The sequence below is a fragment of the Nannospalax galili genome, unplaced genomic scaffold (genome assembly GCF_000622305.1).
Source record: "Nannospalax galili isolate Female #2095 unplaced genomic scaffold, S.galili_v1.0 scaffold183, whole genome shotgun sequence".
Classification (NCBI taxonomy): domain Eukaryota; kingdom Metazoa; phylum Chordata; class Mammalia; order Rodentia; family Spalacidae; genus Nannospalax; species Nannospalax galili.
Genome location: NW_008350555.1, coordinates 998,991 through 1,023,033, shown reverse-complemented (window position 1 = coordinate 1,023,033; position 24,043 = coordinate 998,991). Strand labels below are relative to the sequence as shown.

At 38.8% G+C, this 24,043-nt stretch overlaps 2 protein-coding genes across 4 annotated transcripts in view; one reads left to right on the top strand and one right to left on the bottom strand.

Moving 5' to 3' along the window:
* The window catches only part of Tmem67 (transmembrane protein 67), a 62,893-nt gene extending 57,795 nt beyond the window's left edge, over positions 1-5,098 (bottom strand). For both annotated transcript variants that reach the window (XM_008847825.3, XM_029570811.1), the window contains exons 1-3: positions 4,843-5,098; positions 3,177-3,265; positions 815-908 (exon numbers count right to left, since the gene is read on the bottom strand). In XM_008847825.3, the coding sequence (XP_008846047.1) occupies positions 815-908; positions 3,177-3,265; positions 4,843-5,065 (406 nt within the window). In that variant the 5' untranslated portion in view covers positions 5,066-5,098. The remainder of the gene's footprint in view (positions 1-814; positions 909-3,176; positions 3,266-4,842) is intronic.
* Positions 5,099-13,736: 8,638 nt separating this feature from the next.
* On the top strand, positions 13,737-24,043 carry Rbm12b (RNA binding motif protein 12B). 2 transcript variants are annotated; one of them, XM_008847824.3, is made up of 3 exons: positions 13,737-14,098; positions 17,103-17,152; positions 17,701-24,043. In XM_008847824.3, exon 3 carries the CDS (start codon positions 17,729-17,731, stop codon positions 20,501-20,503), a length of 2,775 nt encoding a protein of 924 aa, XP_008846046.1. In that variant the 5' UTR covers positions 13,737-14,098; positions 17,103-17,152; positions 17,701-17,728; the 3' UTR covers positions 20,504-24,043. The 2 variants fall into 2 exon arrangements, with proteins under 2 accessions (XP_008846046.1, XP_008846045.1); XM_008847823.3 differs by having other exon boundaries at positions 13,737-14,321.

Genomic DNA, 24,043 nt, shown 5'->3' with positions numbered 1-24,043 from the left:
AGGTGGCAGCTAACAACTGTCCGTAACTCCAGTCCCAGGGGATCCAACAGCCTCTTCTGTCTTCCTTGGGCTCTGCACGACACAGGTGCACTCAATACACACATACACATAAAATAAAAATAATAAATAAAATATAAAAAAATTTTTAAAAAAAGAATCACAAATGAGATGGCTTAGAGGGGAAAAGCACTTGCTGCCAAGCCTGACAATTGAGTTTGAGCCCTAGGATAGTGGAAGGAGAGAACCGACTCCCAAAAGTTGTTCTCTGACAGGCATGTCTTGTGCACATGGCCACCCACCTGTACAGGTGGGCATACACACATACAAATAAATAAATAAATAAATAAATAAATAAATAGTAATTCAAAAACTTTAAAAACAAGAATCATGTTGGCTTTTGAGTTGAAGTATAGATATATACTATATAGATATAGTTATATTAAAGGAAGATACATTTAATCTTATATTAGAAAGAATTTTTAAATTTTCTCCTTAATGCCTATCTTAAGCATCATTAAATTTTGCACCATAAAACTTAAAAAAAATAATACTAAGTAACCACCAGGCCATTTAAATTAATGTCTTTTACCAAATAAACACAAATAAAAATTTATCACCACTATTTCACTGTTTTATTTGTTTTGTTTGATAGGGTCTCCCTAGCCCCAGTCTGCCTGGAAGTCACTATAGGGACCAGGCTGGCCAAGATCTCAGAGAGATCTGATTGCCGCTGCCTACCCCGAGGGCTGGGATTAAAGGCTTGCACTACCACACCTAGCTCATCACCACTATTGCATAAATAAGTTATTCTTACCTAATATGTGACCAGTAGGACAGTAACATTTTCCTTCAGCAGTTAAACCACTAGGGCAAGAAATACAGTTCCAGCCATCTTTGGTAACACCTTTCTAAATTAATTTAAAAAGCAATTGGTTTTCTTTCTAACTTTCTTCTTAATTGAGCAGATGAATTAAAAATCGATTTTCTCAAAATTTCCATTTACAAATATAAAAGACAATGAAACCCAATAGAGTCTGTTCAACAGAAAGCTAGTTATCAGTTTAGTCTTCGCTAATCTAATTTTTTTTTAAAAGATGTTTTATTATTTTTATTTTGTGTATATGAGTGTTATGCCTGCATGTAGGTAAGTTCATCCGTGTCCTGCAATGGCCACGGAGGACAGAAGAGGCTATCGGATCCCCTGGAACTGGAGTTATGGACAGTTGTTAGCTGCCATGTGGATGCTGGGATTTGAACCCGGGTCTTCTGCAAGAACAGTCAGTGTTCTTAACCACTGAGCCATCTCTCCAGCCCCGCTAATCTAATTTTTAAAAATTCATGTTTATTAGCTTTTAAATTTTAAAAGCTTTTAAATTTTAAAAGATTCCAAATGGGTGAATTCTATGGTGTATCAATTATATATAAAGTTACTAAATTGATTCATGAGATTATTTCCTTTAATTATAAATTGTACTAGCACATTTTTTGATGAAGTTTGACATCATGAAGAACTGAACTTCTTATATTGTGTGGTTTAGACAAAAACCTGGAGTAATACCACAACCAAAAATATGGTTACAGGAGCTGGAGACAGCTCAGCAGTCAAGAGCACTGGCTGCTCCTGCAAAGGACCCGAGTTCTATTCCTAGCTCCCACACGGTGGCTAACAACCACCTAATACTCCAGTTCCAGAAGAGCTGATGTCCTCTTCTGGCATCCGAGAGCACTGAATACATGTAGTGTACTCACATACACACAGACTAAACACTCATACATATAGAATAAAAATAAATGTTTTTTAAAAAATATTTCATTATTTTAATATTTTTATATGTATGCATGTATTGCCTGCATGTAGGTAAGTGCACCTGTGTCATGCAATGCCCATGGAGGACAGAAGAGGCTGGCAGATCACCTGGAATTGGAGTTATGGACAGTTGTTAGCTGTCATGTGAGTGCTGCGATTCGACTAGTCTTCTGTAAGAACATCCAATGTTCTTAACTGCTAAGCCATCTCTCCAGCCCCAAGAATAAATAAATATAGTTATAACTGAAATTAACAGAGAATAATGGTAGAACCAAAATAATTAAATAAATTATTTTAAATTTTGTTGAAGAGGATGAACTTATTAAGAAATGCTTATCTGTCATGTTTATATGACATTATTAAAAATTGCAGTAGCTTACATAATGTCACTGCAAAATAAACTTTTTTATTAGCAGTCTTTTATTAACAGTAATCCAGTCAGGATGAATACTTCCAAAAACATGAAGACTTTAGTCAGACCTATAGAATGAACAGTTTGTTGATAACTGGTAAATACTAAGGTTTAACTTTTTAATATAAGAATGCAAAACAATATTAATATAAAAATCCTGTTAATAGAGACTCCTAATTAGCCCAAGTGATTAGCAAATATATTTCTATTAATTGAGAATTAGTTTGCAGAGCAACTATAAATTTACTAATTTTCCACAAATTATTTATAATGAAGAGACTACCAAAACTATAAAGTATTATTTAACTCTATTTGATGTAACTGGAATTACATAAACTTATTCACCTGGCATAACATTATGCATAGCAATCATCAAGTAAAACTATTGACACAGTAGGTCTAAGAGATTGAACTCAATTTATCAAAGAGTATTACAGCTCCAATCGCTCTACGTGTGCATTGCTCATCTTTTCTTTACAACTGAGTTACTTTATGAGAAAAAATAAAAATATAAATTTTCATAGCTTTGTAGTTTTGGATTTCAGATTTAAATACTATTAACAAATACATTTCTGTTTTTTTCCCCAAGTTTTCATAAAACTTCATTGATCTTGGGAGTTGAGAGATGGCTCAGTGGTTAAGAGCACTGGCTGCTCTTGCAAAGGATCCAGGTTCGATTCCCAGAACCCACACGGCAGCTGGCAACTGTCCATAATTTCGCACTCTTCTGACCTCCACGGGCATTGCATGAGTGCACTTACATACATGCAGGCAATACACTCATACACATAAAATAAAAATAATTTCAGTGATCTCACAAGATGTAGTCTAATAAATATAAAGTTTGCTTAATAACTAAAGTTTGTAGAGAAATGATAAATAGTATATTGAAGTTTGAAAGATAATAACATTTATTACTTTCTCCATGAAAGTTATTTTAAAATAAGTTTTTCATACCATATTTTCTGGGCACTTTTTACAAATAATGGCAGGTCCTCCATTATTAGAGACCATTTGAAATCCTGGTAGACACACACATGAAGTTCCTAAAAAGAAAAGAGCCAACTTTATCCTTGGTAAATAAAATAAAACCCCAAGACAAGAAAGAAGCCTTTTAATAGTTCTTAAATTCCCACAGCCAGGAGTGGTGGTGTATTCTTATAATTCCAACACTTGGGAAGTAGAGGCAGGAAGGTCAGGGTTCCAGATCATCTGCAGCTATGCAGGGAGCTGGAGAGCAGCCTGGGATACACGAGAACTTTCCTCAAAAAATTTTTTAAAATACATTTTTTGAGGAGCAGTCTTATATGGTGTTCCATGACAAAACTCTGAGGGTCAGCGCTGCTTGGATTCAAGTCTAGAAACATAATCGTTGGGTTCCAAATTCAGTTCTCCTTCTTAGCTCTCTCTCTCTCTCTCTCTCTCTCTCTCTCTCTCTCTCATGTGTGTGTGTTTACTGAGTAAGTACCTTCCTCACAGGGTGACTGACTATTGAATTCATTATATATGCAAAATCCTTAGAAATATGTCTGGCACACAGCTGGCCCTGTGCTGCTACTATTTTAATTGCAGTTATTATTAAACGATTAAAACTACTTACTTGCTATAGGAATTACATTTTATTTGTCACTATCTTATTAGGATAGATACCTTCACTCAAATAATCACTATTACCCTTTGTTTGGAGAGTAGATGTTGTAGGGTAATTACTATTCAATTTGCTGTATAAGTAGGGTCAGAATTCTCTAAGGAGCCATTAGGTTGGAACAGCACCCACTGGTGTCTATGTGTACAGCACACACACCTCCATTCCTAATTATGAATATCTTACAACTCACAGCAAGTTTTCTCATCATATTTCCTTATCTGAACAGCCTGATCTGTACTAATATTAGTGACTAAGAGAGGATGTGTCAGATCTGAAGATGGAAGCAAACTAATCCCACGAAAGACTAAATTGAGAATGACAATATCTTAAACTTTAATACACAGGAAGACTCACTCTGGGAAGTTTCGGTGAGAACTAGAACTAACTGATGCACAGTTTTGGAGAAAAATTAAGCTAAGTCTAAAAGACTTTAAGAGCAGTCAGAAACATTCAGCTGTAAAAGGGATAGGTCCTAAGAAAATCTGAATACCACAGGCAAAACCGTACACTGGAAATACATAGATGGAGACTGAGGGAAAGGAGACCAGAGTCCTCTCAGCCCTCACTTTATGTGATACAGATGGCACAACATCTGGACTTCAAGATCCTTATGAGTACAAAGAGCCTGTCATAGTTAAAATAGTTCCTTATGCGGACAGGGCCATCAGCGTTTAGATGCTAATTCACATCCCTCGCTCTCTCCTGTCGTGGCACCTAACTCTGCACCTTCTCTACTATGGCTTTTCTAACTTTGGTAGGCAGTTTTCTAGGGCCTACCCTGGAGATTCCACAGCCATGAGAGGGAGGAGACTGACCCCTGGAAATGAATTCCTGGTGCTGGGTGACTGGGTACTGAGGCCAGGGCTCCCCGACCTCATCACTGTGCACACTGCAACCCTCCAAGGAAACGTTGCTCGGACGAGATCCAGGACTAACTGGCACGCGCTTTTGGTCAGGGTCCCCCAAACCTCTCACCTCGGGCATCCTGCCTCTGGTTGGCGCCACACGGGGCACAGGACAGCGCCGAGATATCGAAGTACTGGTTGTGTCCGCACTTCTGCGGCTGCTGGAGAGGGAAGGAGAAGGTTTGGGCCGGTGAGATGCGGTAGAGGACCAAGAAGAGGAATGCAGTTCCAGCACCTACGGAGGAGCGGGACCTGACCGCCATCTTCTCCCCAGCCCTGGCACGCGTCGCCATGGTACCCACACCCGCGACCGCTCAGTCGCTAGTTTCCCCCACCAGCCTTTGCGACGACACTGCTGAGCTGATTGGACAACACAGTTGCGGAAATCTCCGCCAACCCCGGACTGGTTGCTAGGTTACCAAGCACGCGGGAAACGATGGATTAGAGGCCAACTCAAGGTTACCAACCACGCGGGAAAAGATGGATTAGAGGCCAACTCAACAGGGAGTGTAGTGGCTATTTAAGACGTATTTGAACTCTGAGACACAGGTTTTTAGTTTAAAATGCAGTCAATTTAAGGTGTCAAGGAACGATACCATAACTATGAAAAGTAGCTGGTTACACTACATAAAAGTATTGTTTCATGAAAAGCGTTAAATGAAACACGAGAATTTGTGTGTGCGAGTGTAAAGCTATTTTTATTGAATTTTTGCGATTGTCACACAATATAATTTGATGGTTTTTAGATCCGCGCCTTCTCCCACTGCCCTGCCACTCAATTTAATGAACTCATATTAATTCTCCAAAGTGTGCCTCAGTGTGGGTCCATCCACTGGACCCACCAAAAGTCCCATCCGGTAAGACACTGTTTTTCCGCTTCCCAGCAGCCTTCAAATACCAAAAGTCCCTTAGGTTGCACCATGAGAATTTGCCAGCCAGTATAATTTTCACGAGAATGTAGCTATGGCATATATTTTGAAAATTAAAATAATTTATTTTAAATCCCACTGAGGGGCTTGGTGACCCACACCTTTGGTCCCAGCACTTGGGAGGCAGAGGCAGGCGGGTCCTTGTGAGTTCAAGGCCAGCTTTGTCTACAAAGCTAGTTCCAGGCCAGCTGGGGCTACAGGGAGACCTTGTCTCACAGACAAAAAAAAAAAAAAAAAAAAAAAAAAAATCCCAGTGAGGGTTGTGGTTGTGTCTCAGTGATAGCACAATTGCCAGCCATGAGCCAGGCCCTGGAATTGATTCTTATCAGGCAAAACAAATAAAACTCCCATTTATTTAATATATGTGATACTAGAATATTACTGTGACAAAATACTAGGGAAAACCTCTTTCCTACTAGACCTTTTCTTCTTTCTTTGTGCATAGAACATCATGTATCTAACTAAAATAAGATCATCACAATCATTTTTAAAATAAAATGTACACACACAAGGATGCTGTCTTTCAAGGTTAGACCTCCCTGAAGCTCCTTGTCAAGAATACCTTGTCACTGCATATTCATACCTAGTTTATATCTTAAGTTTTTTTTAAAAAAAAACTTAATTTTTGACCTCAATTCTATTTCACTGTTTAGATACTTGTATTTTGTTATTCTTTTTTTTTCATTTTTTAAAAATTTCCCAACTATTTATGTTTTCCCCAATAAAACTACTGGGCATACTTTTAGCTTACCTTATTTACCAGTAGTAGCTTGCCATGACTTCTTTTCTCAGAAAAGTGAAAATTTCATGATACTGGTGGTGAAAGTACCCTTATCAAAGAGTGTATATATTTTCAATGCATATGGGAAATTAATCTAAGGAAGGTAGATAACTTTTAGTTCCTATCAGGCCTGCCTCAAAAGACCAACTTTGATCCAGTTTCTAAAATATATGACAAAAGAGATACATGCTCTGTTCCCCCAAGAGCTTACTGTTCCCCAAAGAGATTTTCTTTTAAAAATGCTTCTAAGTAAATTATTTTGTGTTGGTCTAAAAAGGACTTCTCTGGATACATCTTTAAGTTCTTGTATTTTTATTTTATGTGTATGAGTATTTCTCCTGTATGTATGTAAGAGCACCTGTGTAGGGCAGTGCCTATGGGGGCAAGAGGTTGTTAGCTTTCATGTGGGTGCTGGAACCAAAAACGAGCCCCTGTTAAGAACAGTCAATGCTCTTAACTGCTGAGCCATCTTTCCAGCCCTCCCTATGGGCTAGTTCTAACTAGTTTTCCTTGAAGTACATACTGTTACTGCTCTATGGAGGGGATGAACACAATGATATTTACTTATTGCCACTACAGTATAATTAAAAGGATAAAAATGGTCCACTCACAATGGTCCCACAATTTCCACTGTGCTTAAGACAATTTTTGTCTTAAATTTACATAACAACCTTCCTTCCTTTGGAGGAAGTACTACCTATATTTTAGAAAAATGGAAATGGGAGTATCAAAAACGGCAAAATTTAAGTGGTGATAAAACGAAAATTTATCTTTATTTGTCCAACTCCAAAACCTGATTATCTTTTCATTGCATTACATGGCTACTCTACGAAATATTCTACATGAGTTATTTTTAGCTAACAAAGTGACACTGCCATCACAGACCACATTCACTGGAATTATTATTTATTATTTGTCTTTTTGAGGCAGGGTCTTCCTGTAAGTCCATCTGGCCTAGAACTCACTATGTAGACCAGCCTGGCCTCAAACTCACAAAGATCAGCCTGCCTCTGCCTCCCAAGTGCTGGGATTAAAACCAAGCACCACCATGCCCGGCCCATTCATTGGAATTATAATTGTCTGACACGTTCGGTTACTGCATTTAACAAAATTCCTTCCAATAACAGAGTTTATCTGTAGTACATGAACTCAAACAATCACAGTTAAGTTTGAGTTAACTACATACTGTAGCTTTAACTGGCTATAGGAACATTATAAAAGAATGTTAACTAAAACCATTAAGTAGTCATTTGAGATTGTTATCACTAGGAACATTTTTATGGCAAGTAACTGAAGGCTGTGAAGCTTAAACCAATTCAAAATAGCTTAAATAAAAACAAGCATAAGTCTGAAGGTATGTGGTTGTTGTTTGCTCAAAGTCTAGGTTTAGCCCTCTTAATTGTAGTGTGGCTGCCATATACCAGACATAAACCTTCAAGTTTAAGTCAGGACTAAGAAAAGGAGCTGCACAGCAGATGTTTCCTGTCTCCTTAATCAAAGAAAGCAAATACTTATACCTGGTGCTAAATTCCTTACATGGAGAAATCTTTTCAATCTTGGTAACAACTTTGAGCAGGCAGTACAGTTATCTTCATTTACCAGGCTTAGGGGCATGTTTAATATTACCGATTAGCAACATTATTCATGAAAGTGGGAGAGACTAGGGGAGCATGGCTTAAGGACAGCTTAGAGAAGTGTACCAAAGAAAGAGAATGGATTCAAAGAGGATAACACATGCCACTGAATTATGTAGTGTGAGGTGAATATTGAACTCTATTCTTACAATATCAAAACTAATCTATCACCAGCTTTTACAAACCATCACCTTTCTATTAAGTGGAGGCAAAAATTAGAGATTAAAAATTACTTAATATAAACTAGGCGTGGTGGCACATGCCTTTAATCCCATCACTTGGGAGGCAGAGGTAGGTGGATCTTTGTGAGTTCCAGGGCAGCTGGGGCTACAGGGAGACCCTATTTCAAAAAGACACATAAAAAAGTTACTTAATATGCCAGTCACCACTCATTAAAGAAACTTCTTTTGCAGCAGATAGAAGCATTACAGAGTTCCACAACTGGTCACACACAGAGAATAAGTGTCTGTAAAATGCCCAAACCTAAGTGACACATCTACAATGAAACCTCTATACCTAAGGCTCCTTGAACATAGTGGAACAGGGGTAGAGAGAATACTAATGTATCTCTCAACTCTCAGCAACAAAGCTTTCTCATGCAACACAGGGAGATGAACACAAAAGGACACAACTGGCCAAAGTGTGGAGGGAAAAAAGAGTGTAAATCCTTGGATAGGACTCTTCTATTAAACAACATCCACCTAGGGACCATTGCAGAAGAGGAGAGGGTTGCAGAAAGATTGTAAGAGCCAGGGGAGGAAGTGCATGACTATAGGGATAGAGAGTGTAATAGGCTCCTGGGAACTGGCTCAAATGAAGTCACAGCAATGGTGTCAGCATGTGTAAGACACATGCAAACTCAAGCAGACAAAAATCCGGTATAGAACTTGGGAAATGGGCAGGAGGCTACAACTTTGGTGAAGAACTATTGGCAAATGATCACTGCTGGATGAGGGAGAGTTGATCTTCTTTAAGGGAGTGATGCTAGACAGGCTGAACAGATTGTAGTAGATGAACTCATACTGAGGGGCAGGTGGGGATGCAAATCTGGATAGGCCTGAACATATATAACAAAATGCAGGAAGTCCTGTGTGTGAGATATGGGGAGGTGCAGACAGGGAAGGGGGACTAAATGTGATTAAAATGTATTGTATGAACTCCACAAAAATTCAATAAAAATAATTTTGAGAGTTTTTAAAATTCTCTGCTTGCAATTTTCAGAAATAAACTTTGGATTCTGTCAATTTAGCTGTAGGAGTTGCTTACCCAAAATGTTGTGCCTCTTAACACTTCAAAAAGACTGAAAATGGAGAAATAGTATTTGGACCTGGCAGCTCAATTAGTCATTTGCTACCTTTAGGAGTATAGTTTCATTACATTGTTTGGGGCAGAAGAAGCCAGACAGCAATGATGAGACATAAGCAGGAACAGATGAAAATTATTTTAAGAAATCTGGCATTGAAAGACAGGCAAAACAAATGACTGAACAAAAGAGTTTAAACAATTTTTTAAGAATAAGGGCAATATATTTGTAAGCGGAGAAGAAACAGTAGAACAGAGATTCCAAATACATACTGTTCAGAAAGTGGGTGAAGGACTGAGATGGAAGAACAGGAGAAGGAATTTCACAGGGCGAGATTCATTCTTTCTAAGGGCCTGAAAGAAAAGAGGAAAGGGGCAGGAGTGATGGTTCAGCAGTTAAGACCACCTATGACTCATGCAGAGAACCTGAGTTTGGTTCCTAACATCCACATAGCAGTTTACCACCAACTATAACTTGTTCAGTTCCAGGGGATCTGATGCACTCTTCTTGCCTCCATGGACACTTACCCACAGGTGCACATACATACACACAGCCAAACACTCATACATACAAAAACTCAAAATTGCTTTACCTGCTGGTATATATTTTTTTTCTTTTTCTTTTTCTTTTTTAAGAAGAGAGGTGAGATGAAGAGAAGTCAAGCATGAATACAATTAAGTTTTTTTTTTTTTTTTTTTGAGGGATGATTTTACTATGTAGCTCTGGCTGGCCTGGAACTCGCTATGCAGACCAGGCTGGCTTCTATTTCTTGGAAATCCACCTGCCTCTGCTTCCTCAGATCAAAGGCATAAGCCACCATGCCTGGCACAAATAGGAAATGATTTGAAAAGACATAGTGGGTTACTGGAAGAGAAATGACATGGAGATTGAAAACAGTGGTCTCAGGTCTAGCCTGCAAAAGTAAACCACAATAAGCTAGGTATGGTAGTGTACGCTTTTAATCCTAGCACTTGGGAGGCAGGGACAGGCAGATCTTTGTGAGTTTGAATCCAGCCTGGTCTACATAGCGAGTTCCAGGCCAGCTGGGGCTACAGGGAGATCCTGTCTCAAAAAGACAAAAATGAACAAACACTACCAACAAAAAATAGAGATCTGGAATTCCTGGAGTAGAGGTGAACAGTTTGGAGAGAAGATGCAGGTAATTTAGTTGCCTACTTAAATAGGGAGGTTGTGATGGCTAATCCTGGGTGTCAATTTTACTGGATTTTGCATTAACTGAAATGAGAGAGGCTTTGATTGGATCATTTGAAGCTGGAAAACCCATCCTAAATGTGGGCATTACTTTCTGATGGCAACCCGTATAAAAGTCTATGGCAGAAGGGAGCAAGACAGTAAGCAGCGTTCCTCCCTGAGTGTGCTTCAGCTCCTGCCTCTAGGCTCCTGCCCTGAGTTCCTACCTTGGGCTTCCTGATGAAGTGTGACTGGGAGATGTAAGCCAAATAAACCCTTTCCTCCCTAAGTTGTTATTGGTCAGAGTGTTTTGTCATAGCAATTGAAAGCAAACTAGAAGAAAAATACAGCAGAAATTGATATGTACCAGGTTTGTACTTGATGAAGTGGTTCAAACTGGAAGTCTATGGCTCTTACAAAGTATAAACTGAATAGAGAGAGGTACAATCATCAGGAAGCACCACCTATATGAGAACTCAGAAAGTCAATCCGCCTTGGCAGGGAGTCCAGTGATTTTTGAGACATTCATTCAGCAATCCTATGGGATGGACATCTGTTCTTAACTCTTTGGGTGGAGAGCCACAGAATCTCCATAGTTCAGTGTGGTTACCACATTTTAGGGTCTATGTTTTGCTGTTCTGAATACATCATTTTTTTCCATTTGTAAAAAATGTTCAGGTACAAAAAAAACCTGTTAAATAATGAGGATGCTATGTGGATAAATTCAAATTACCTTGAGAAGAACTTTCTTTTTTAGATTATAATGGTATGGTCATTCAAGAAAAGCGAGAGAGACTAGAGATGACATTTTACTTTAGTGTTCTACTTGAAGAAAATTCTGTGTGAACTGAACAAGTATTGTCAGCCCAGAGCAACATGGGAGACCTTAGGAATCCTGTCAAATCTATTCAGGAGAAAGTCTAATATGAGCATATTGTCCAGGTGACTCTTATAGTAAATTCTCATTCAATCTTGACTGTTATTTCTGTTAAGACTGGTCAGGATGACTATAGACAGTTTTAACTGAGAATCACATTTATTCTCATTTATTCCCATCTCTTGTCCACCTCTATCCCCTAGATGGTCCCCTTCCTCTTTCCTAATAGCCCTCCTCTACTTACATGTCATTTTAACCTAAGGCAGTCACATTAAAATTATTATTATCGTGTATGTGTATGATGTGCGTGCATGCCACGGTACACACGGGAAGGTCAAAAGACAACTTGGTGGAGTTGGTTCTGTCCTTCCATGTATGAGGGGCCTGAGGTTTGAACACAGGTTGTCAGTCTTTGTGGCAAGTGCTTTTATACTTAGTGAGCCCAGCCGCTAACTCAGTTTTTGAGATGAGGTATTTATATTGTTTCCATGCTAGCAGCAATTCTGTGATAATTTGGTTTTCTATAGAAAGCATATAAAGATCAGAATTGATTTCAACTTTGCTAGTGTTTCTTCCTCTGAATATTGACAATATGGTCATTTTGGGCTATAGATTGTATGTTTGTTTTAAGGAAATCTACCTTAGTGCTCAGAATCTCTCTGCTGTGGTCTCTGGAAGCCAATCACCAGGGTTCCTTGGATTTTTCTTTTGTGATTATGTTACTTTGGGCAAGCTATGTAGTGCCGTATATCTGATTTTCACTTATATATAAAATGATGAGATGATAGTATTTACATTTGAATGAAGTTATGAGTACAATGAGAGTGCAGAAGGCCTGACACACAGCCCTTCAATAAATGTTAGCTTTTGAGATCAGACTCCAGAGCCTCAATGCCAGGACCAAAGCTGGGTTATTAAGGCATATGCTAATTAGTCAATGAGGCTAGCCTAACAGGACATCCTCTCCTAATGTATGGATCAAGTTGACATTTCAAAGAAATCAGTAGAACTTTTAATGTTTTGACATTGTCAGTATTTCTCTCAATCCTTAAGAAGCAGATTCTATTGTTCCCATTTTAGATTAGGAAACAAGCACAGAGAGACTAGTTTGTTCAAGGAAAGATGGCTGAGAAACATCTTTTATTGACTTTATTTTGAACCTATTTCTCTCTGCGATACTTCCCTATTTTAGCAGGTACTTTTAAAATTAATCTTTTATTCACTAGCTTTTGTTTTTTAGCACACAACATTTTGGATGTTATTTTACAGTGAGAGTGATATAGAGCCTGAGGGAAAATAAAGATTTTAATCCTGGTTTCCTCTCTGTCTCTGTCAGCAAAGTTCAACTGACAAGTTTGTGGTTGGAATGCTGACACAGCTAGCTAGAAGCACTTGCCTTCTATTCTGAGGAAACGTCCTTAATTCTCTTCCTCTCAGACTTATGCTTCTGCAATGACTTTCAGACAGAGAATTTTTTAAAGCATGTTTTTCTTTTCTAAATTTATAATAATTTGCCTGGTTTTAAGACTTTGCTGATAGCCGATCAATATGTAAATTTCCTTCTCACCCAATGCCTAGTATAAAAGGTATGTGCTACTTCCCAGGGGATCCAGGTTTTTAAGTTTGAGCCCGCTGGACCAGGCTGCAACCGGAATAAAATACCTGCTGCTTGTTCACTCCCTGTGTCCTACCTGATCTTTACAGAAACGAGAGAAATTCAAAACGCATTTTTTTTTTTCTGTAAATCTCAAAAGTGTAGTTTGTTTTCTTAGTGAGCTTTGAATTCACCGATGGGCTAACTGTAATTTGCAAATAAAACCAAACCAAACGCTAAATTGGTCACCAACTACTACAGAGCAGGCATCACACTACATGCTTGTGATTGTTCTTTCATTTCTCAATTTCAGGAGTGGTTATCCGTTTTCTTGTTTCAAAAATCCAGAAGATGGAAACAAACTTATAAAGGTATTTACCAACGTATTGATGCCTGTTAGGTTGATTAAGGGTATATTTATTAAGCCCCTAGTTGTTAGCATCATATCTGGCCAAAATCTAAAGCAGTAAAGTGAACATTTATGTGGCTTTTTATAACGCTCAGGAGCCTTATCAGAAGATGCCTTTGGAGACTTTGTCCTCAAAGACATCGTCAGTTTTCCCCCTTTGTATCTCTTTCCTTAACCTAGAGGGCAAAAAAAAAAAACCAAAAACAAAAAACCAAACATTTGTTCTGTGAATTTTTACAGTTGTGTATTGAGATTTGCATCACAACCAGTTGACCCGCTTCTCGGAATTTCCCTGGCTGCGGGTTCAGACTCTCGGATTGGCTAAGACCTGAGCATGCGCAGAAGCTCCGGCAACCCAAGACGCAGATTCCCTTCCCTTGACCACAGCTAGCGGTGCGCGGGGCCTGTGCGCACGCGCGGCGTGGCGCCTGGGTAGCTGGTTACGTTGGGAGCGCATGGGCAGACAAACCATACGTCGGTTTGTCCCGATGGGCGGGCTGAGTGGGCGCCATCTTCTCAGGGGCAGGCTGAGGGCGCTGACCGCCGTGTGGAGGCCGCTGGGTGGAGGAGCACCCAGCCCCGGCCTGTGTGTGGCCTCGGCTGCCGCGGTGTGTGCTCGCGGCCTAGTGCGAAGCAGTCCCGGGGGCGCCGAGGGGAGGAGGGGGACGGCCGGTGGTGACCGAGTCGGGAAGGACGCGGCCCTGGCGCGGCTGTCGCGAGCGCAGCCCAGCTAGAGCTCGTTCCCGCTGCAGCTTACTCCCACCCCGTCAGCCTCCATGAGGGCGGTGCGCCTCCCAGGGGTCTCACCGTGGAGCTCGGGGGATTGCCTAGGTATTTCTCCTCTGCCACGCCAGCGTCCTTAGCGGTGGCGGGACCGCTCCGCCGAGCGGTTACTCGGTCCGGGGCGAGCTGGGGTGGTGTCTGCCCCGGGCGCGGCAGCGCGGGCACGCCGGCTGGGCGGTCCTGGTTAACGCGAAAGCCCGTTCGGGCGCAGCCTGGCGACGGCATCGGATCCACCGAAGAACTTGGCCTGGCGCTAAGGAAGGAACCTGACCCCGGGGAGTGCGGACAAAGGCTTTGGGCTGCCGAATCAGTGCCTTCCCTTTGACGATGCTGGATGTGACGGGAAATAATCCTTTGTGGATTCGCTTGCCCGGGAACTGTGGCTCTGTGGGGTTAGAGAATGTGGACTGGGGTAGATTTTCCGGAAGGAAAATTCATGCTTAGAATATGAATATTCTATATAACCGGGCTTTAAGAAGTCGCAGGCAAATAGGAAAAGTAGTTTGTTTTCCTCACCGCGTCTGGAAAATGACTATTTGCCTGCTAAAAACAAGTGACTAAGGGTACACTTTTTAAATTCAGCCTTCCGTTTTCCTGTCAGTCTTGATTGCACACTTCAGATTGTTAAATTAATTTAAATGGGACGAATGGTTGGCTAAAATTAGCAGAGTTGTTTAAAATGTGCTTATCCTTAAGTGAACTTTTTGGGTTTCGCTTTTCATAGAAGTTCTAACAGATCAGGGTGGTCTGACAGCAACAGTGTCACAAATACTTTGGCATTCATAATGAGAACAGGGTAATTTGTTTCGCTTTTTTCCTGCAATGATGCGATAACTAGAACAGAGTTGTGTGTTGTATTCGATTTTTGTGGAATCTAATGTGTTAGAAGAACTTCTGGAGATTTTTAAGGAAAAGAACATGTTGTGAGAGGTACTTGAGTCTAGAGGTGTTCTAGATATGTGTCCATGGATGAATGATACATCATCTACTATTGCAAGGGCGAAGAAATTGAAAGATTACTTCTATTTAACTGTGGCAAATTAGAACAAACTCTATAGTTTGTTGAGTTGGAATTAGTGAGATTTGTGCCTGTGAAACTTTTTAAAGATGGTTTTAAGTTATGGAGGATGTATTATTACAGGTTTTTGGAACTCATTTCCAAGACGTGTCTCGAGTTTTGTTTACTTGAAGATAGATTTATGTCCTCAGAGTAAATCCCTTTTGAATTAAAAAAATGCTTAAAACAGACATATGCTCTCCAAAATATTATAAAAGTTAAAAAGTAGCGAAACCAGTTTACAGAGGTCTCTTGGAATTTAATGTAGACAAGTATTTCAGGAACTATGGTTTCAGTAAAAGTTTTGGGTATGAATATTGGTTTGCTGGAATTAGGCTTTTACCTTTTTTTCTCATGCAAAGATATTTTAGTAGTATATCTCAATGGTAGGTTTAATCTATAGGCCATTTTAAAAATTAAATAATTTGGATAAGTGTTTTCCCTACATGTGTGTAAGTGCATCTGTGCATGCAGTGGACATGGAGACCAGAAGAGGGCCTCTCATTGGATCCCCTGGAACTGGAGTTAGTTTGTTAGCTGACATGTGGGTGCTGGGAACTGAACCCAGGCCTTCTGGAAGTTCTGCCAGTGCTCTTAACTGCTGAACCATCTCTCCAGCTCTGAGATAAAAGAAAAGAAACCTTTCAGATTTCAAGGAATATGTTTGTGAGCAGTGATACTTAAATGTAAGGGAATAAGGTTGTATTTGCATATTGGCACATCTGAGAAACTTATTTGGTAAATGTTATTATTTTGGGTATCTATGAAAATGCTACATATAAGTTTCCCTAAACACTAATTTGAAGGTGTTTTGTTTTTGTGTTAGTTAATAAGGGCAATCCCAGTATTCCAAATTAATGAATTTTGGTGTTTTTAGTTCTCTAAATTGTTATTAAGGTTTCTTTAAAGTGCAGAGGGGAGAGTTGTTTGAAGTGGATTAGGGCTATCAGTATAATAACATTTCAAAGTTGGTATCAAGATTTTCTTTTGTGCTTGAGATGAATTTTAATGGTTTACTGTTGGGATGGTGTTGATTTTTGATTTTAAGGCTACTGTAGTAGCCCTAATTATATTGTAATCATGAAATTTGTTTGTGTTTGGAAAATGCAGAACTTAAAATACTCTCCAAATGGTAGCCATTGTTTTGGAGTTACTGCTTAAAAACGGATAACTTGAATTTCAAGTTTTGATAGTTTAGTCACTATATCATCTTGAAATATTGCTGTCTTGACTTGTTTTATGTGTGAAAGGCAAGGAAGATGGACAGAAGTATGAACTAGGTGTTTGGGTTTTCATTAGGTGAAGTGATGGAAAGTCTTTTTAAAAATAGTTGTTTTCAAATTGATATTTTACTTATATAAGGTTTTTTTTTCTTTTTAGTAGATATAAGACTTCTATATGCCCATACCTAGACCTTAAGGATAGAATTTACTGAACTTTGATAAATTTATACCCTCATGTAACCATCAGTACACTCAAAATACATAACATTTCTTTCATATCTTCAATTAATTCCAATCAAGTAGTATAATTTTCAGCACATTTTAGTTTTTTAATACTGTGCAAATGTCTATTCAGATTTTATACTTCCTTTTTGCAGAAGTATAGTCAATTTCCTCTCTCAGCAAGGAGGACCATTTTGTAATGCCTATGAATGTGATTCCTTATATTGTTTCACTCTTGGTAGGCAGTTTTGAAATGGATATCCTTATCTGGCATTAAGATTAATTACAGAGTTCAAAGATTAATTATATTTCATTTTCTTTCCACAGTTAAGTTGCTTTTACAGAATTAACAGGTCTCCAAGAAATAAAAAGAAAAGGTAAGACATTCAGAGTTTAAGGCTTTTCACAGAAGCTTGACAAAAATCATATAAAGTAGAATAATGCATCTTGGTACCAATTGCTTCTGTTCTCATATCTGGCCCATGATGCAGTGTTAGGCAACCTAACACCATGAGCAGAAATTACGTACTGACCATAGATGGCTTTTCTGAATATGTCAAATTCATTGTGGTTGGTAAAATATGTACCAGTAGGAGCCATGTTTCCAGATGAGTCTGAAAGCAGTTTGGTCTTGTTGTGAAGCAGCATTTGGCAGATTTACAAAGGAAGATTTGATATTTTTGATGTTCCTATAGTGTAGGATAGCTGCTATGAAATGTTTCTTCAAGGCAGTTGGTTTATTTGTGTTTATATAGGAGAAACTGTTTTTGTTTTCTTTAAGAATTAGATAAGATATTTTTATGAATTAGTATCTTGCCCCATTTATTAATGCGGAAAGAGGCAGGAGCCAGGTAATTATTAAGCTAGTTTGGGCTAAGGTACTGCAAAATAAGATTTGCTATTATGTGTACCTTTTTGTCTGCAGGTCATAATTGCTGTGGTTTGAGCTCAGCATGGCTGTAGTCATCCGTTTACTGGGGCTTCCTTTTATTGCGGGGCCAGTGGATATTCGTCACTTCTTCAAGGGATTGACTATTCCTGATGGAGGAGTACATATAATTGGAGGGAAAATTGGGGAGGCTTTTATTATTTTTGCAACAGATGAAGATGCAAGACGTGCCATAAGTCGTTCAGGAGGGCTTATCAAGGATTCATCTGTAGAGCTTTTTCTTAGTAGCAAGGCAGAAATGCAGAAGACCATAGATATGAAAAGAACTGTTCGTGTAGGAAGAGGGCGACCAGGATCTGGGGCATCAGGGGTTGGCACCCTAGCTAATTTTATTGAGGCTATGAAGAAAGATGAAAGTAATTTTGGATATGGCTCTTCAGTTAATCAAGATGCTGGGTTTCATGCTAATGGTACAGGACTTGATTTAAGACCAAGAAAGACCAGGCCATTGAAGGCTGAAAATCCTTACCTGTTTCTACGAGGTTTGCCTTACTTAGTAAATGAAGATGATGTACGTGTCTTTTTCTCTGGTTTGTGTGTGGATGGAGTAATTTTCTTAAAACATCATGATGGCCGAAATAATGGTGATGCCATAGTAAAATTTGCTTCATGTATTGATGCTTCAGGAGGTCTTAAATGCCATAGAAGTTTTATGGGTTCAAGATTTATAGAAGTAATGCAGGGCTCAGAACAACAGTGGATTGAGCTTGGTGGTAGTGCAGCTTTGGAGGGTGACAGTCCTCCTGTGAGATCTGAAGAACGTTCTCCTCCAAGAGGAATTAATGATAGACATTTCCGAAAGCAATCTCATTCAAAATCTCCTAGAAAAACACGTTCTCGATCCCCTCTCGGATTTTATGTTCACTTAAAAAATCTGTCCCTAAGTATTAACAAAAGAGATTTAAGAAATTTCTTTAGAGATACTGATCTGAGTAATGAACAGATTAAGTTTTTATATAAAGATGAAAGAAGAACACGATATGCCTTTGTGATGTTCAAGACTCTGAAAGACTATAATACGGCACTGGGTTTGCATAAAACTGTTTTACAGTATCGTCCAGTTCTTATTGATCCAATTTCTAGAAAACAAATGCTGAGATTCATTGAATGTTATGAAAAGAAGAGACCAGGGTCAGTAGAGAAAGAAAGGCCTGGACATGTTTCACAAAGGTACTCTCAAGAAGGCTACTCTGGCCAGAAGCTATGCATATACATAAGAAACTTTCCATTTGATGTTACAAAAGTTGAAGTGCAGAAGTTCTTTGCAGACTTTCCCCTTGCTGAGGATGACATTTATTTGCTTTATGATGACAAGGGAGTTGGTTTGGGAGAAGCACTGGTGAAATTTAAATCAGAAGAACAAGCCCTGAAAGCTGAACGTTTGAACCGACGAAGATTCTTAGGGACGGAGGTACTATTAAGACTTATATCTGAGGTACAGATGCAGGAGTTTGGTGTAAATTTTTCCTTGATGTCCACTGAGAAAATTCAAGCTCGTTCCCAGTCACGTGACAGAGATGATCATTCTCATCTGTTTGACTCAAAAGAGCCACCAGTATATTCATTTGGCTCATCTGAGAACCTTAGAGACCAGCTAGAAGACTTGAGGCAAATGGGTAATTTCAAGCAAGGATATCTCCGGCAGTATGACAGGCACCCTCCAGAAGACTTCCGGCACTCTCCAGAGGACTTCAGGTTCCCTCCAGAGGACTTCAGGTACTCCCCTGACCACTTCAGGCACCCTCGGGAAGAACACTTCAGGCGGCCTCTGGAGGAAGACTGGAGAAGGCCTCTTGAGGAGGCCTGGAGGTGGCTACCTGAAGGTGATTTCAGGGAACCCCGTGAAAAAGACTTCCGGCAACCACCAGAAGAGGATTTCAGACACCCTCGGGAGGATGACTTCAGGCACCCTAGAGAAGAGGACTTCAGGGTGCTCCCCGAGGAGGATTTCAGGCGTTCCCCTGAGGAGGACTTCAGACGGCCATCTCAGGAGCATTTCAGGCGGCAACCCCAGGAGCACTTCAGGAGGCCTCCTCTGGAGCACTTCAGGTCTCCGGAGCACTTCAGGAGGTCTCCTCTGGAGCACTTCAGGAGGCCACCCCAGGAGCACTTCAGGAGGCCACCCCAGGAGCACTTCAGGAGGCCACCCCAGGAACACTTCAGAAGGCCACCTCAGGAGCATTTCAGGCATTCCCGAGAGGAAGATTTCAGGCACGTGGCAGATGAAGACTTTAGGCACCCTCCTGATGAGGACTTCAGGGGCTCCCAGGAAGATGATTTGAGTTGCCCTACTGATGAAGATTTCAGGCAGCCCCCTGAGGAAGACCTCAGGGAGGTTTCCGACGAAGACCTTAGACTTCCTGGCAATTTGAGACCTGGCGAGGATTTTAGGAGCCCACTTGATGATTTTAGAGGTCACCATCCTTTTGTGAATTTTGGTCGCCCAGAGGGTGGCAAGCTTGATTTTGGAAAGCAGAACATGGGAGGTTTTTCTGAGGGGAGATTTATGCTTGATCCAAAATTAAATTGTGGTTCAGGTAGAATAACTCCTATTAAGATCATGAATCTTCCATTTAAAGCTAATGTTAATGAAATTTTAGACTTTTTCCATGGTTATAGAATCATACCTGATTCAATTTCAATACAGTATAACGAGCAAGGATTACCTACAGGGGAGGCTATTGTTGCTATAATAAACTATAATGAAGCCATGGCTGCTATTAAAGATCTCAATGATCGGCCAGTTGGCCCCCGAAAAGTTAAGCTAACCTTGCTTTAGAGGTTATTTCTAAGTTCATTTCCTTTCCACAGTATTAATGCATTAAAATGCATTTTTTTAAAAAAAAGTGTTTATTTTTAATTAGCCAGTGAAACATTTTAATTTTGACCTGTGAATAGAAAACATGTAAATAATAGAATGTGAACCTGCTTTTCTTTTGCTTGAAATTGTCAATTTTTTTTCTAACTTAAAATTATATATGCTTTTTTTTTTGATAGGAAAGCAAAAACTAATTCCCTGAATTCATTTATTTTTATTGATGTTTTAAACTTTGAAAGTCTTGTATAAGATGGAGTTATGTTTGGGGAAGGTAAATTTTCTATTTACTTTTATTTAATTCTGGAGTCATGTCTTTTACTCAGACTGTGTAAAGAAGCAATAGGTGACTGATCAGGTTCGGCATTCTTATTGCTACCTGCTTGCAGAATTCCCTTTTGTCTGAGATAAGTGTGTTATGGTCTCCTGTTAATTACAAATAATTCAATATTAATAGACAGTGAACTTGAAATTTACTTGTAAAAGGCTTAGGAAAGTCTTAAAATTTCCATGTTCATAACTGCGAAGTTTTATAAAAATAAAATTGCAACTGAAATAGACTAACTTGTATTTGTTTAACAAGAACAAACCAAAAAAAAAAAAAATACAGCTGGATATTTTATGCTTTTTCAAAAGCTACATTAAATTATATGATGAGAGGGACCAAATATTGGGTACTAATACTGTATAGTTCTTTAACATCTTTCACCAGTTCTGGGAAATCATAATTGTATTGGTAAGATAAACACCAGTTGTTCAGAAGAAAGTAAAATAATTTTTTGTAGGTACAGGACCTGGGAAGAATATGACAAATGAATATATTTTTTCTAGGAAGAGTTTACTGAGGATTCATACTAACTTGTATGTTACTAGGTTCTCTTTTTAGCTTCAAAACTTTGTATTCATTGACACTAAAAGATTTCTGAGTCTGAATTTTGACTTCTTTGCTATTCAATGTTTAGATATTTTGCCAATACTACATTAGATTTTCTTTACAACAATATAAATAGCTGACAGTGGGCGCTTATATGTTAAGCACTAAGTGCTTTATATGCATTATCTATTTCACAAATGAGATAATGAATTTAGAGAAGTAAATCAAGTTGCCTGAAGTCACAGTAAATTAGCGAGCCAATTTCAACCCTAACAGACCTTTGACTACAGTCCATTTTCACAAATACTTTTGCTGTCACTTTGTTGCATGGTATTTTTAATTTTAGTAAGACCATGCTAAAAATATTTTTAGAGGTATATATTTTCTTTCCCCTGTTTGCTCTTAAAATTGCATTTAAAGATAAAACGGGTGCTTAAACATTTACTAAAAGTGACTATAGATCTAGGATTTCTCTTGGAATAATATATATTGGCTAATTCAAAATGATTTTGTATGTGATTTGATTCTGGCATTTTATAGTTAATGTGAAACATGAAGTTAATTTTTCTTCCCTAATCCAGACATTTTCCACACTGAGTAAATGAGAATAAAATTGAATAAAAGAATTTTAAGTTTCAGTGATTTAAAGAGATCTAAGAGAAACCTGTGTAAATTTTTGTGTTTGTTTTTAGTATTGAATATCCTACTTAATAGGATTAGTAAATTTTATTGAAAAAAGCACCACAGTATGGGTCTTAAAACTATTAAGGTTTTGTAGATAGAATGATAAATTTCAGAATAATAAGCCAAGTACAGTGAACAAATTGGTATTAATGGCTTAAAGATACATAGTTCTTCCCAAGGCATGGATGGGAGACTTTCACTTTTCAGATGCACAAATAGTGATAAAACTAAGATGAAGCTTATCGAATATGTGATTGCTTCTTAAATTAGATTGGGTGGGATTCGGGGGGAGGGGGTAAAGACTAGCTGGTAAACACAAGCATTATGTCTTGATTTTAAAATTATGTGCTATGATGTTTTTATTTTACCTCATATTGGGTTTACTATATACATGTGTTTTTGAGCATGTTATGTGGGTATGTGTGCATGTTTGTGGAGGCCAGAGTTGACTTTTAAGGGTCTCCCTCAATCACTTCACCTTACTTTGTGAGGCAGTCACTGAAACTGGAGATCACCAGTTGGTTAGACTGACTGGCCAGCAGGCCTCAAGGTTCTTCCTGTCTCTGCCTCCTCAGCACTTTCTACGCAGGTGCTGGGGAATCCAAACTCAGGTCCTTATGGTTGCACAGAAAGCACTTTATGACTGAGCCATTGTCTCAACCCCAGGCTTATTATTTTTTTTAACCAAATTTAAAAACTTTAGTGTAGAAAACTTTTTCAGTAGTTTGGGTGCTGATTTTGCACATCTTTCCAATTCTGCCTTCAGTGGATACAACAAATTGGACACTGTAGTAGTATTTGTAACTTGGAAACTGGTAACTGCAACCAATCATGTCAGTCCCCTTTTGTCAACCCTAGGGAATGAGTTGACCAGTAAGTACACCACTGTTTCACACACTAAAGAGTAGTCTTAAAAGTTTTATGTTCTCATCTCCCTGCTTCAGTAACTGTCATGGCCTATTTTCCTTCTATACCTACTTAGAATAGAATGTATTGGCTCTTATCTGACACACAATGTCATTTTGTTTCCAAGTCAAACTTTTTGGTCTAGAAATGTATATGAAAAAATACTAAATCATGTCTAGAAAGTAAAATTAATCCTGTAAGATAAATTTTTATTTATTCCTACTTTGGAGATTAGGGATGGAGACCCACAGGCCAACTAACTTGTTGGGCTGGTTGCCTGGTTTTGTTTTTTTGTAGGGGTGTGTATGTTCATACTGGGTTTCCTTTTTTTTTTTTTTTTTTTTTTTTTTTGAGGCCCAGAGCCTCATTGAGCATTCTAGGCCAGCATTGTAACACCAGGCTATATATCCCAGCCCAGTTTTCATTCTTAAATTTGGTTACATCATAACTGGTTAATAGCTCTGATGTTGCCTTTCATCTACAAAATGTAAAATATTTATCTTTGGTTATTTTAAGAGTAATTATGCAAACTTAAGTCTGATGTAATGAAACTTAAATTTTGTATTGAATGTATTCTTGTTGATAGTATTCCTTTTAAAGATGTAAGTCATTTTTGTTTTCATCTTTTTTTTTTTTTTTTGACAGAGTCTCATGTAGCCCATGCTAATCTAGAACACAGTGACCTTAAAAAACGGTTCCTCCTTACCTCCACCATCCAAGTACCACCACACCTGACTATTCTTTGAAGAAGAGCAAATGTTTTATTCCGGAATTGTTTGCTTTATTAGTAGTACTAACTTTACAGATGAGGCAGTTGATGCTCCAGAGAAGTTACCATTTATTGAGCAACAACAGAAATACCATAGCCTCCTTTCCCCGCTCTCAACTATTTAACACCAGATTTGACCAAGAAAGTAAGAATACAGTGATAACATCAACTTTCTTAGCATGTACTTAGGACTTTAAGGTGTTGAGTAGTTTAACTTTGAAAATACCAAATAATATGATCAGTTGTCTTCTCAGGAAGTAGTACTTTGTTA